This window comes from Falco naumanni, chromosome 3 (genome assembly GCF_017639655.2).
Source record: "Falco naumanni isolate bFalNau1 chromosome 3, bFalNau1.pat, whole genome shotgun sequence".
Lineage (NCBI taxonomy): Eukaryota > Metazoa > Chordata > Aves > Falconiformes > Falconidae > Falco > Falco naumanni.
In genome coordinates, this window is record NC_054056.1 from 49,938,634 (window position 1) to 49,953,629 (window position 14,996).

Here is a 14,996-nt window from a genome sequence, read left to right on the forward strand (position 1 = left end):
AGTGTACTTGCCTGCTTTGGTCTTACACGGATAATGATGCTGGAAAACAAGTAAAACTGCCCAATGTGGGGGTCAGGGGAGAGGAGAGGTATAACACCCACAGCAAGCCACTTGGAAATGTTTTGACTATTTGACCATCTACTCTGTAGACTGAGAGACAGAGCAAGTAGGCGTTAAGGGAACAAGGACAAATAACATTTTCCCACTGACTGTAATTGCACATGCTGCACAACTGTCAGAAACACTATAATTTATGCAAATGAAAACTTTCATAGGAGTCCCACTAGCTGAAAAAGGCTGGCAAACTGTAAGAGCACTATTTTTAAAGTTATCCTACCAGAATGAATCCATTTGTACAGAGATTAGCATTCAGCACCACCAATTATCCAGTATCCTAAAATGTCCATGTGTTTAGAAGTGTTTACACAATCCAAGTCTAAATTTCCATCTGCAAGTACCATAACAGTGCCATGAGTTGAAAACAGTCAACGACCACTTATTTGCATGTGTTTGTGAAAAAACCCTACACTGCATGTGTTTGTGATTTTGTCTCATAAGCCTTGTCCTGATGTATGCTCCCTTAACTCGTCCAACTAGCATGATGTGGGACACCTCTTCTTCAAGCAGCCATTCATTTCTCATGAACTTGTGGGAAGCTTGTTGTCCTTGGCTTCTACCACTGTCAGATTTGGCTGGAATTGCCCAGTGAGTGCAAAAGTTATTGGAAGAAACCAATGGAGACACAATTGGAGAGCTGCTGCTCTCTGCACAGCCTTGGTTTCCTTAGAAACTAAAGACTGATGATACATGTTGTAATCAATCTTGCTGTAAATATGCTATATGAGCAATTTTTTTTCTAATATTTTATGTTAATGTTATGTAAAAATATACATGACATACTAACTTCTTTATAACAGCCTTACATAATAATATTCAATATTTTTTGCGTAGTAAGACAGATTCTGCTCTGTAAGCAGGTTTGGAAGTCAGTGGCTGGGATAGCTGCTATCAGAAAAGCACACCAGACCTGTGTCCTGAAGGCCAGATTGCTGTGCTGCCTAACCTCGATACAGAAGTGTTTATGAGAAAGAAATTAACTTCAGGTTCTCATTGCATCTTTCCCTGTCTCCAACGAATTGCACCAGCCAGTCAATCTGTACCATTTGCTGCAATATTCACCTACAGATTATGCATAATTCCTGAAATATTGTCAAAGCTTTTAATATAACAAAAAAATGCCTAAACTTTCCCTACAAATACTTTTTTTTTTTTTTTTTTGGCATGATGGAAACAGAAATGCACCATGGGCTGAATCCAATATTTTGACAGAACTGTCATCTAAACACCCATCACTATGACACTTTCCTTACTTTCTTTCACACCGAATAGAGTTAGGCTGAGGCACAGGGGTAATGTGAACGATTGCAGTGTGGGAGACTCTCAGGTTCAAAGCCAATCTTGTTACCTTGCTGTGTGAATGCCAGTTGTTAAAATTTGCTGTGGTTTGCTATTGTGTGCAAGAATACTAATTACTTAAGCAACACGTATGCATTCTGTTTTTCTATGTTTTAAAAGGAGGCTGTAGTAACTAGAAATGTAAAAGTATAATCATCCTAGGTAAACCGGATGGCACTTAAGCAATCAAATATTAACATGGTCTTATAAGAGTAGTTTTAGGGAAATATTTCAAGCTTTATTCACTCAGAAAGCATCCTCAAGAGCCAAAGTACAGCTTTTTTTTTTATGCCCAATTGGGTCTTAACTACTGCATCAAGACACAACAAAATAGGTTTTACTAGTCCTATCATACTGCTTAAGATTTTTTTTTAAAACAGCAGATTTGCCATCAGCCACCCAAGGCGTCCATTAATTGACCAATTAAAAAAATATCTGGGAGTATCTTAATTCCATTAGATTACAGTTGTCTTTTTTTTTTTTTGGGGGGGGGGGGGTAAATTAATTGTAATGACTGTGTCTTTTTTTTTTTTTTACATATATCGTCTAGGCTGTTCCAATGAATTGCTTTCTTCTAATGCAAATGTGAAAGAAAATGATACCATATCACAGAAAAGGCATCTAAATGGGTTTTAACTGTTTTAGTTATTTAGAACTTATATTTGTTTTAGATTGTCCCATGTTACATATTTTCATTTTCCTCTTTTTCTTCTCTGCTTTTTCTAAACAGCTCTTTTCCTCATTTTTCTCTTTCCACTCTCCACACACTCCACCTTCTTAATCTCTTGTGAATTGTTTCTTGCTAAAATGTCACCTCAAATCAGTGACAACAGCCATCTTCAAAGAGGGTATGCAGTGTCTGAATGGCATCCTCCTTATCCCTGCCTTATTTCCCAGTAGTTTGTCTTATTGTCTGTTTTGTCTTCTGGAAAACATACTTTTTCCTATAAATGAGTATGATCCACTCTGTCTTGCTTTGACTTGTCTGACACAAACAAGTATTTTTTATTTGGACAAGTAATTGCTAATTTTGTCTGAGGGGCCTGTCTGCTCTCCTTTTCCTCTTTCATAACCTCAGATAACTTCTGAGAAGAAATTAAACAGACATAAACTCTACAATGCAAATTCTCATGATTTTTGTAACCCACAACTGCTGAAACAGACGGGGACAGCAAAATTATATGGATGTAGAGATTGTTCATTAATCACCAAATAAATGGTGTTGTCAGGTTTTGTCAATGATACATATTTGTTTTGGAAGGTTGTGGTTCTGAAGGCACCATGTTTTACTAATACTTTGCTCTTTAACTGATGCAGAAAGAAACAACACTTGCTCCTTTGGCTGCAGCACTAGAGCCAGGGATTGTTCCCTACCAAGGGACAGCTAGCAGGGCCCGCTCACTCACTTTCTGCTAGGGTGAGTTATATTTCAGTGAAACACTTTATGAACATGAGATGAAGAAAAAGCAGGAATTAATACTAGGTGTTTAAATGGCATCAGTGGCAGGCGTCAAAGAAATTGATTCAAAGCCTGGGGGCTTCCTTTCCCCCAGAACTGTTTATGCACATGTAAATGCCTGAGCAGTATGTGCTGGTTTGTTTTAAAATAAACCATCTTCACCACACAGGCACAAAGCAGGTGGAACAACATTTCACCTTATGTATTTGACATCCATTAGGTGACTTTGGCTCCTAGTTTTGCCTTTTACTGCAGAAACAGAGCACAGAAGTTGTGGTAAGAGATGTCAGGTTAATGCTTGTGGATGTGGCACACTGAAGCTGGTAGAAGACAAAAATATCCTTCTGTGTCCACCGTGGAATCAACCTTTACTTCTCATCTCCTGCAAAGAGCTGAGAGGCATGTGTGTCCATCCCTGAGTCCACGTCCCTGTTTCATTTCTGCTGTGCAAACTACCAACCCAATATATGGTTTCACTATCTTAAAAGAAGCCACAACGTCTCTAGAAAAAAAAGCTATTCTTAGCAAATCTCACTGCTTTTCAGAGTCTGCTAGGGCTTGCTCCTTGTTTCTTCTGTGGCTCTGCAAATGGGCCCACCTACTTCAGAGGGTTTTTTCCCTTACACTTCTTAATTCAATCTTCAAAGCAGAAGCATGTTTTCTTGAATGTTGCTCTGATGCTTTTAAGGGGGCAGAGAAAGGTTAGTGGATCAGCTGTAAAGAAAGATTGGCTAAGGAGGGAAATCAGTGTAGCAGGTGTAGTAGGAACCAGTGAGGAGTTGAAGACCTGCAATAAAATAAATAGAAATGAGTTCTGTTGTACATGGCTCTAACTTGCCTTTATCTGTGAGACTTGTACCCAGTGGCTGAAATGGGGAATACCTTATGCTGCCCCACTTCAAACACATATTGTCAGTGTCAGAACAACTAGATCACACACAGGGACTCCCAAAATTATGCCTCTTGTCCGCAGCCTGTATGTAACAGCTTTTAAGCATTTGTCTGATTTACTGCAGGAATGGCTCTACTGGGTGCACTTTGAAAAAGCAACGGGATGGGGTCAAGCTTGTAGATTAAGACACCTAAATGTCAATGTTTATTTATAGATGTATACATGTCAGCTAAGTGGCTCAACCAATGTCAGAGTCACTGTAGGTGACAGAAATCTAAAGTGACTTAAGCTAGTACCAGCTGGGATGGTCGTATGCCTGCATGGGACTGGTAGGATCTACAGGGGAGCTGTGCTGTTTTGTTCAGAGCTGGAAGCTGGAGGTAAGCAGAGATATCCCAGGGGCATCCAAAATGTTCCCTGGAGAATATTTTTTGCAGTGATTTCTTTATCTGTCATGCCACTCATACTCATCTTCATGGTTCAAGTGGGCAGGCTGTGCTTGGGAACCACTGGGACATAGGTCTTCTCTGGGTATCTGGTGTGACTGGCAGGTGAAGTGTTATTCAAGAGTTAGATTTAAGACATGGGTTATTACTGTACTTGTCACGTGAACACCTCAGCTTTATAATCCTTAAGGGCCAGATTTTCTGGTAAGTTTTTTTGTGGTTTTTTTTTTTCCCCACAAAGTTCTCCAATAATTCCTAAATAATTTGTCAAAATCAGAATGGTTTGCCAAAACCAAAAAAGCCAAGGACTTGCCAAAGCCAACCCAGAGTCATGAGGCTGACTCCCAAAATCGAGTGCGTTAAAGGTTTTCTGCTCATCAAATTTTGACTCTCTTCTGTGGTTCTGAGAGCCTGTCCAGTGTAGTGGGTTGACCTTGGCTGGGCGCCAGGTCCCACCAAGCCACTCTGTCACTCCCCTCCTCAACCAGACAGGGGAGAGAAAATATAATGGAAGGCTGCTGGGCTGCGATGAGGACAGGCAGTTCACTCGCCAATTACCATCACGGTCAAAACAGATTCCACTTGGGGAAGATTAGTTTAATTTATTACCCATCAAATCAGAAGAAACACCTTCTCCCCACCCCTCTCTCCTTCCCAGGCTTAACTTAATTCCTGATTTCTCTACCGCTTCCACCCGAGCAACACAGGCAGACAGGGAACAGGGGTTGCAGTCAGTTCACTGCACCTTGTTTCTGCTGCTCCTTCCTCCTCAGGGGGAGGGCTCGTCACAGGCTTCCCAGGGGGTCACAGACTCCTTGGGTATCCACCTGCTCCAACATGGGGTCCTCCAGGGGCTGCAGGTGATATCTGCTCCACCAATAAACCCCATAGGCTGCAGGGGGACAGCCTGCCTCACCAGGGTCTTCACCATGCGCTTCAGGGGAATCTCTGCTGCACCTGGAGCATCTCCTCCCCCTTCTGCACTGACCTGGGTGTCTGCAGAGTTGTTGCTGTCACATATTCTCACTCCTCTCTTCCGCTGCAATTGTGTTGCATGGATCTTTTGGGTTTCCCTTGTTAATAAGCTATCCCAGAGGCACTACCACTGTTGCTGATGGGCTTGGCCAGTGGCAGGTCTGTCTTGCAGCCAGCTGGCATTGGCTCTATTGGACATGGGAGAAGCTTCTGCCATCTTCTCACACAAGCCACCCCCATAGCCCCCCTTCTACCAAAACCTTGCCATGCAGACCCACAATATCCAGTCATAATGCTACTATCTCCAGTATACTGTGTGAGCTCTAACATCCTCACATGACATAATTTCTCCTCTGAGCCTTTTCCCAAGACAATGACCCACTTCAGCTCTTCTTAAAATTCTAGGGGTTCTTTTTACCTGTAGAGTAACAGATCCTTTATGAACTTTCCCAGATCTGTGTGTGTATGTCTGTATATGACCTCCATGAGAGGTCATACACCCTAATTTAAAGCTTCATAAAGAACAAACTCTTTGGAGGACAGAAAAGCATCAGTGAGGTGCCCCACACTGCCTTACCTTTTTCCTCTAGTGAGAATGATGCAACTTGCTCCCTCTCTTCTACCAAACCCATACCTCAAGAGGAAAAGGGGGTGAGGGGTCCTGGCACTGCCACTGGTTACAGTCTTACCCATAGGAAACAGAAAACAGGCAGGCAGGCAGAGAGGGTGTTTCCCAGGCACAACCGAATTATTCAAGAGGGCCAAAGCTGGTGGCACTGCTACTAATCCCACCCGCTCACTTCCAGGTGGGAAAGGTATTTTTTTGGTTCCTTATATCCTTTCATCATTACTATGTACTATTGCCAACCCCAGGAGAAACATAAGTTTTGAAAAAAATTGCTTATGCAGTTACCAGATTTGCCCATCTTAGATTTTATTTTACTCTCAAGATATCCAGATGGAAGCAACATTTGATGCACTATAACCTACAGATTTGATTTTATCTTCAGGTTCAGCATTTTGACACATGTAATTTAGCTTATAACAATAGGTTCATGCCTCAGAGCAATGCCTTCTGAGGTCACAGGCGAAGAGTCGGTCTCCAGATACTTGCATCGAGCTGTACTTCAAGTTCTTTGAAAGGAGTCAAAATGGAGAAAGCTTTCCTCATTTTTAGTGATTTATCACATTATCACTATGTTAATTCATTTCAAAAGAGAAAATAAAAAAACAAAAGGCCTTGATGTGGGTCTTTGCAGCCAAATTCCTGCAAGCTGCCCTGTGTTGGTCAGCCCTCACACCACCAGGAAGTGTATAGGCTGAACAGATACTAGCAAATCATTTTTAATATCTCATTTCAGGTCTTTGGAGATTAATTTTATCATAAATTTGGAAGCCTGATTTAATTGTGCTAATTATATTCTCTCCTGGGAGTTGATGGATTGCTACTCACCATCTTCTCACTGTACATAATGAATCACACTGAGGCTTTCTTGTATTTATACCTGCTAAAAGTCTAGGAAATTACTTGCAATAGGCATTCAAGAAACATGTAAGAAATTACTCCAAACCATTTGCTACATGTTCTTATTCCTTTTGTAGATCTGTTCTCACATGTGATTATAATGATTTTGTTATTCTGGAAATAGTTGCAGAAACTCCATTTTAATTCTCTCTCTATGGAGAATCCACTGAAGACAGAGAATATTTCAGACATGCGAGACATTTACAGTTCCTCTTCACATGGCTCTATCAACATCCATCCTCATCTATTCATTTTTTCACTGAATGCCATAGATCTGGGAGTCATTATGGCCACAACATTCCCCAGCACTTGTGGTTCCATCAGATGTAATAGTGTGCGTGTTGGTGGCTTGGTTTTGCTGCTTGCTGGAATTTGCCACTGAATGGAAGCAGGAATTAGATGACATCCTGAAATAGAATAAAGTTCATCTGTCAATGTTAAAGTGCCAGTCATCAGAGTATCTTGTCTTTTGCACAGCTTTGGAAAATGGCATTGGCTCCTGGCTTCTGAATGACCTTTCCTGCTCAATGTTCACCTCGTGCAAAAAAGCTTATCATCAGTATTTATCTTTTATGTGGGAAGAAAACCAGTCCACTCCTAAAATTAAGTAACCATTGAAACAGTGCGCTTTCTGTCATCAATTCCTTCCTCCTATGGATTTTGTTTAAAAAATGAAGTCTTGGTTTCTTGGCTGAGGGGTGCTCACAAGGGCTGCTTCCCCATCCCCATCTTTACATCTCCTGTAATTGTTTTCCTCAGAAATCTTTCTCTTTCCCACTGGTTTTGCAGTCAGAGCAATAGCTAAGTTAGGAACAAGCACATCTCTGGTTCAGCCTCGATACTGAACTGTCAACTGGGGGCTGTTTCTGACCTCCCCTGCATCCTTCCCCTCCCATGCAGGAAAGTGAGGTCCCTTGCCCCCTGCTGTGGTGAAGAGGTTTGTTCCTGGGTGGTCGTGTGCCCCCTTCACACTGGGGAACAACAGAGGTTGGAGGAAAGTCTGTGATGTGCTGCTTGGGCAGTTGGACATCGTGTAGACCCTCAGGATTTCAAGCATGAGTTGCAGCTGCCAAGGGATTTCTCCTGCTGGTTGGGTAAGATGCTGCGAAGCACCAAGCCCCGTGAGCTCAGCTGAGGGTTGAGAAGGGGGATTCACATCTCTGTAGTTTCCTGAGCTGATGAAAACAGGATTTTGAAAGCTGTGCGCACTGTAATTTGTCTGGTTACTCCCTTTTACAAATTGCATTTTCTCAAATGTGATATAAATTAAAGGTGGATCCTTCTTTCAGATATGACAATGATTTCCCCTTAATTAATCTTGATAGTTTCTTCATCTTCATGGAACAGGTCTTCATGAGGAGAAAGAAAGGCACATTTCCTTCAGGAGCAAGTTATGAACACACTAAATTGAAAAGCTGCAATGTTCTGTCACATTAACTTGGTCCCTACAATGCAGCAGTCACATTGATAAATGGCGACATTAAGAATAACGTTAGTGAACACGTGCACAGGGTTGTGATGGCAACCAGGATACCTAACTGCCCGCTGCTACACATATTGCCCTCCTCATTTATGCCTTCAGGAATGATGGGTGTATAGGAAAAAAAAAATGAGTATTTTTTTCAATTTTTTCTCACAGTTCACAAAATACGTTGATCGTAACTGGACTTTCTGTTGAGCTGTATTTCTGTAACTTTAGCGCTATGAAAAAAATGTAATTATGCTATATTAAATATAAAAGCATAGGACAGCATAATTTACTACAGAAATTATTATATGAATATATATTTATTTATATAAACTATCTGTGTGGGTGTATACTGTTACGCAAACCCACAGGAGCACATTTCCAGGGTGTCTGTCACTGTCATGCCAGAGTGCTGACACTGCTGTGAGCAGGAGGGTGACTGCTTATTTAAGACTGTAAGTGGCATTATTTTCTTCTGCATTTGACCTACCTTTCCCCATGTCTGAATAGCTGGGATTCAGCGCTTTCTTTAAGCCAGTTATCTGGATAGGGCTTGCTTATTAAAAGTCTCAGATTTTATTTTAAAGCGCACCACTGTCAATAAATCTCTTTAGTCTGTCATATTGCTATAGAGTCCTGGAGGTTTCTGACTTGAGCCAAAGCACAGACAGCTTTGAATGATATCCTCTGATATCAGTGCAGCCTCAAACTGTGGCAGGGGAGTTTACTAGATCCCTTGGTGTTATTTTCACCTTTTTGTTGCAATCAACAGTAATAGCACTGTTCCCACACAGCCTGCCAAGGTCACATTTAGGCTGACACTGACCACTTCCATCATCCCTCTGGTGCCTTCCCTTGCTCTCTCTTCTATAGATAGTTCAAACCAAATACTTCTTTCAAAAGGATATATTTGTTCTCCTTTAAAACTACCCTTGGATGTGATGCCCCCAAAAGCTTGGAGCTATTTAAGCAACCTTTGTTCTGGCGCTAGTGCCTATGCAGTTGATGTACGTAGTCCCTTGGTTTCCCTTTTGCCAGCTGTACCCCTGCTGCAAGCTTACTGAGCCAGGAGCTGCATTTGTGCCTCAGACTTTTATGCAACAGTTAAGACAGAGGGCTCTGGTTCATTACTCTGGCTCCTATAGTGCAAGTAAATTATACTAGTTTAAACATATTTCAGTTTATCCTTAGTCTGAAGGATAGTGGTATGGGCAAGGCAGAGACTGGAAAACCAGTCAGAGAAGAGATTTTAGCTTTTCTTCTTCTTCAGGACCTTTGCTGTGACTAAGGCAAAAGGAGGTAACGGGTGAGAGACATGGGTTATGGCTCATGTAAAGATCCTGATTCCTGCTGGACACAGCTTCTATGGAGGAAGGTTTTGTACTGGGACCATCCCCGGCAGCAAGGGCATGGAAGGGAATCTGGGCAGTGTAAACGTGCCTACACTGTATCTGTTTGTTTGGTGAAGTGGCGTCTAGTCACAGCCACTGGGACAACCAGGCAAAGCTGCCTCTGGGAGCGGCACCTGCCCCTGGGGAGCAGGATGGAGCCAACACAGGGCAGCCCTGGAAAGAGATCCAGCCCTTTCCTTCTAATTTCTTTATGAGCAGGAGTACTCAGTGGGTTTACGGACAAGGCATTCCCTAAAATTACTCACCTTGCAATTTCTTTTCTGTCTCCTTTTACTATTTGTTTTGCAGAGTTAAATGTAAGGGAATCTGACGTAAGAGTGTGTGATGAATCGTCGTGTAAATATGGAGGAGTGTGCAAAGAAGAGGGGGACAGCTTGAAATGTGCGTGTCAGTTCCAGGTAAGGGCCGCTCACCTTTTTGTTTGCTGTTTCTGACCAATCCTTCAGGTGTATTGAAGTATTTGTAGAATCACCACTTCAAAAATGTTGCTCATCTACAGCCTTATATAGTCTGACCTTAACCTCTTTTAATGGCACTGGTTGGGATGGTATGTGACTGAACGTCACCAGGGAGTGCTCAGGAAGCAAGTGGGAAGTGTAGCTTTGTGTTAGGTCCCCACATGGTTTTGGTAAGTCAGGCAGCAGCACAGGCTGATGTGGGAAGGAATGGAGGGATTTCATGTGCTGCCAGCCACGGTCCCTGTGCCCAGCACGAGCAGAGGTGGGGAGTGCTGGGTGACACCTCTGCCTCCCCACCTTGCCTCACCCTGCCCCAAGACCTGAGGCTGGAGGGGAGGTGACCTGGGGCATGGCAGCCAGGTGTTGTCACATACACCAGATGAAGTTTTCTAATTTAAATGCAGTACTTATTATGGATTGCTTACTCTCATACCCATTATTTGGAGGAAAGGATTCTTCCCTGCTCTGCTGGTGGCCAAATATGGTACATTAGACCCTGGAAGATTTTAAGGCATTTTGAAAATCAGATAATAACAGCATCACTGGTGATCATAAAGATTATGAATGAAAATAATTAATTACTCCCACTCAGGAAAAAAAAAAAAAAGTATGGAAATTTTATAAAAATATCCTCTGAACATTTAAAAAGTAGTAAATAGCAAGTGTAATATCCTTCCTTGGTTTGTGAGTCTTTAGTTTTTATAATTGTTATGGCAATCCTTCCCCCTTCCTGCTCCTGACTTTTTAGAGAAAAGAGAATACTGAGGTTCATTTTTTATACAATTTATAGCCAGGACAAACATATCAAATATTATGAGACTCCTGATAAAACTGGAAGAAGTTGCAGTGTTATCAACCAACCCTGGCGTGGGCTATCCTTCAGTGTTTCAAAGATAATCATATGTTCTGTTTCCAATAAACAATAAAACAAAGGGAGAGAGAATAGTAAGTAAGTGTGTATGTGATTTTGGGATTCCAGTGTTTCAGAGCGGGCAGTTGATGTAGTGTTCAGGTGGGTACCTTTGCTGGGGGTGTCCTGCAGCTTACATCCCACAAGAACAATGGGATCCAACTGCCTTTTAAAGGGAGAAAAAAATTCTTAGAAGATGTTTAGTCATCAGCCTTCACTCTGTCTGTAACTTTTATTTATGAAAAATAATAAGATCAAAACCCAGTAGTGATTTAAAAAAAGGAAAAGAAAGTCAGCCCTGGGCTAAGCAGAGGTTTCATTTATTTTCTGTAGGTGGTAAATTTTACAACTTCCTAATATCCAGGTCGTGAAGACTAAAAAAGGAACTAGCCTATATACTTGGTCTCGAGGAGCCCATTTTTAAAACCAGATTTATTGTTAAGCTACTTACAAGTTTACTCGTACTTCTTGAAAAATTTATCCTATACTCTAAGGAAAGAAGTCTAAAGATGAGGAGAAGGTACTGTATTTTTCAGACATAGCAGGTTGAATTCTTCCCGTAACTCTCAACCTTAATAATTTGTCTGCAAGTAGCAGCACCAAAATATCCCAGGGAACAAACACCCAGCCCAAACTGTTAGGTTCTCTACATGCATGACTATCTCATAGCTAGCTGATTTTTATTCTGACCTTGCGAGGCTATGAAAAGGGATTAGACACATTTGTGTACAGTGGTTCAGCAAACACGTGCTGAAGGGAAGATGCAGGGATATCAGCCTGCTCTCCCTGGAATGCATTCCCTATCTCCCATTTGAGTAATTCGAGCTATTAGAGGATTTCCTCATAAGAAACAACTCTACTCCTAAAGGACGTTTGCATGAGAACTTTTGGCTATACGTGCCAAATCACTAAAGGCTTACCAAACTGCACAAAAAGCCTCTCATTTTCTGTCCTCAGGACAGAAACCTGCAACTTTAAAGCACCTTACAGCAACTTTAAGATTGAATACAGAATTATCTGTTGGAAAGTATTGTCCCCCTCAAGAGTCACCTGTTTAATTATTCCCTAGGAGTCACTGTTCGGTATGAGATGTGACAGGACTGATGGCTGTGGTTGACTGTCTGAGACTATGCACTATGGGAAAGTATTGCAAAAGTTAGAAATAATTTTCAGAGCTGGCAGCATAATTTATTTCTGTCTGTGCGTGCTTAGTTCATTCTCAGTTGGTCACCTCTGGCAGAATGACAAAGGAGGGAGGATAATTCCCTTCAAAATTATGTTTTAAAAAATGAGCATTTTGCAGTTTGGGCACGCCAAAGCACAAGGAAACTGTTGTGGCAGAAATTTGTCATTTGGAATTTGGAGAAGAAACTCGTCCTTTTGGGGCAGTTTAGCTTAACTGATGTTGCTATTTCTATGTGAACTCTCACTGGATGAACTGTACCAGTTTAATCATACACTTTATATGGCTCAGAAGTTTGGTGGCTTGTCTGTGCATTTTTGTTCGTTGCTTCTCGTTGTTTGGTTTTTTTGCCTTGGGGTTTTGAAGATGCAAAAGGTGTCTGGAATTACAGTTACCATTACACCCCAAACAGGGCGTGTCTTCTTGTCCAGCAGTGAAGTGGGGTTTGCATCTCCAGTTCAGCAGGGAACAATGTGGCACTCACAGGTGTTAGGGAGATTGGTGGTCCTAGTGTGTTTCTCAGCGTTTTTATGCACGTGATATGTACAAGGGTTATGTCATCCACATTTCTTAGAATATAAGAAAATAGAGAAATACAGGCTGCTCCTGACAAAGTCATTTGGAATGATAAATTTCCTTTCTTCCTTCCTTTTTGTTAAATGTACCAAAGCTACTGACTTTGAGCTGAAAATTTTTCAGTATAGTCATACAAAAACATTATTATAGTTGTTGACCAAGAAAAACAGACTCATGATGCTCATGAATTTAATGGGGATGGTGATTGTTTTCCATCTCCCTTGAAAGTTCATTCTATGACCAAAAAGATCAGCAAATCTCCCCTTAAGCACTGCTCACCTTATATTTTCCTTTGCTGTTTCATCCCCCTGTGCCTAGTCATACATTCTTGTATTAACTTGAAGAAGTTTTCTCCTTCCTCAGTGTTTATCCTTCAAATACTTCTAGACACTTGCTATATTCCCTCTAGACATATACTAAGTCCCACCATAGTTATTTTGTTCTTTTAATCTTTCCTACTGAATTCCTATGTTGAGCCCATACGGAGTTGGACTATTATTTCAGTGATCCGAAAGGAATACATACAGTGATATTGAGAAACTAATATATTTTAAGTCTTCCTTTAGTGCACAGAGTTTTAAGTTAGTGCTAGTAATTCATATCTACACAACTATCTTCCTGTATATTAATATGCAGCTGAGATTAATCACATTCTTTTGTATGACTGAGTTATTTTATAATTTCTTTTTCAGTGTCACACGAACTATATTCCCGTTTGTGGATCAAATGGAGACACTTACCAAAATGAATGCTTCCTCAGGAGGGCTGCTTGCAAACATCAGAAAGAGATAACAGTAGTATCAAGAGGACCTTGTTATTCTGGTTTGTAAAACATCACTTTGTGTCACTAATGAACGATGTTACATGGTTAGCTCTTTAGTTTTGCCCTTAATTCCAGAGATTTTAGTTTTGATGCTTTTCGTAGAATGAAATAATGAGGAAACCGCAAGTCCTCTTCAACAATGGAATATTTTTATAGAGAAGAAATCTGATACAGTTTCTGATATGCTAACAGGTTACTAAATAAACATTAAAATGTTTATTTAGTAACCTGTTAGCATATAAAAAAAATAAAAGTAGAAATAAAAGAGAAAATAGTTTGGGAATGCTTCTGTTATACGTATAGAGGAGCCTTGATACACAACAAAAGGCTTACAACAAATTTGGAGCAGACTCCAAATTAGTAATTTTTTTAGGGCTCATTTTTTAGATGTACAGAATTAGTATGACATTCAGCAAGTGACGCTGATCAGCCTAACTGCCACTCTACCTATATCGAAGGCATCACCTTTGACCAATTTCGCTTTGGGTCATTATATTGAAGGTATGCGCAACTCTTAAAAAATCATTGTACCTCACATTTCTGATGTGAGACTGGCCTTTTCTGTCTTTCCACACACTTAAAACACAGGTTTTTCCATATGCTTAAAATACATGGAACAGGTTTTCACTGCCTTGAATACTGCAACATGATCTTGGACACAGACACTTTAGCCACCAGAGGCATTCTGAACCTCTGGGCAGATTCAAAGCTGGTGAGAACAGACACACAGATGGCTTTCTCATAATTAAATTAAATGATTCAGTAGCATCAACAATTGCATTCTTTGGTACATAAATAACACCAAAAAAAATTATGTTGTGGGACATCTCTCATCTTTTGATACGCAATAGTTACTTGGATTAACCTAAGCAAGGTCACATCTATATGGCAGCCAAACACGTGGGTACGGGTCAAGTTCACACTCCCAGCTAGCTTTATTACAGCTAGTCTAGTTATTGATGACAATTTAGAGGTAGCAACCTGGAACTCACTGGTAGCTGCAACATCCTATCTGGAAATTAGGGTAAATATAGGGGCAGTGTACCTAGGCCATGTCCTTGCTGCTGCCAGTCCCAGAGCTACCTCATTGAAATGCAGTGTGGCTGTCTTTTACATGAGCTGCCTTAATGTCTTTGACTGCAGCACAGACCTGTACTGAGATCTGGAGTTGTTTGCTAAGGTCCAAAACAAACTATGATGTTGGTTGTAATATTGAAGGAAACTTGTGTTTTGTGCCCAGCTCGGCTACATTAATTCTGGCATACCTCAGGCAGATGACTGAATCTACCTTCTTTCCCAATCTCCCACCTCCAAATTATCTCCAGAAGCTACAGAAAGAGGAAAAAAATGCATACAGTTTCAGAGCACTCACATTGTAGAGGAATGAAGCTGGGTTAATTAACATTGATAATAT

The 14,996-nt window shown here is 41.0% G+C and overlaps 1 protein-coding gene across 2 annotated transcripts in view; it reads left to right on the forward strand.

Annotated features, from left to right (window-relative positions):
• Positions 1-14,996, forward strand: part of TMEFF1 (transmembrane protein with EGF like and two follistatin like domains 1) — a 130,004-nt gene that overhangs the window by 64,097 nt on the left and 50,911 nt on the right. For both annotated transcript variants that reach the window (XM_040588617.1, XM_040588618.1), the window contains exons 2-3: positions 9,921-10,030; positions 13,452-13,581. In XM_040588617.1, the coding sequence (XP_040444551.1) occupies positions 9,921-10,030; positions 13,452-13,581 (240 nt within the window). The remainder of the gene's footprint in view (positions 1-9,920; positions 10,031-13,451; positions 13,582-14,996) is intronic.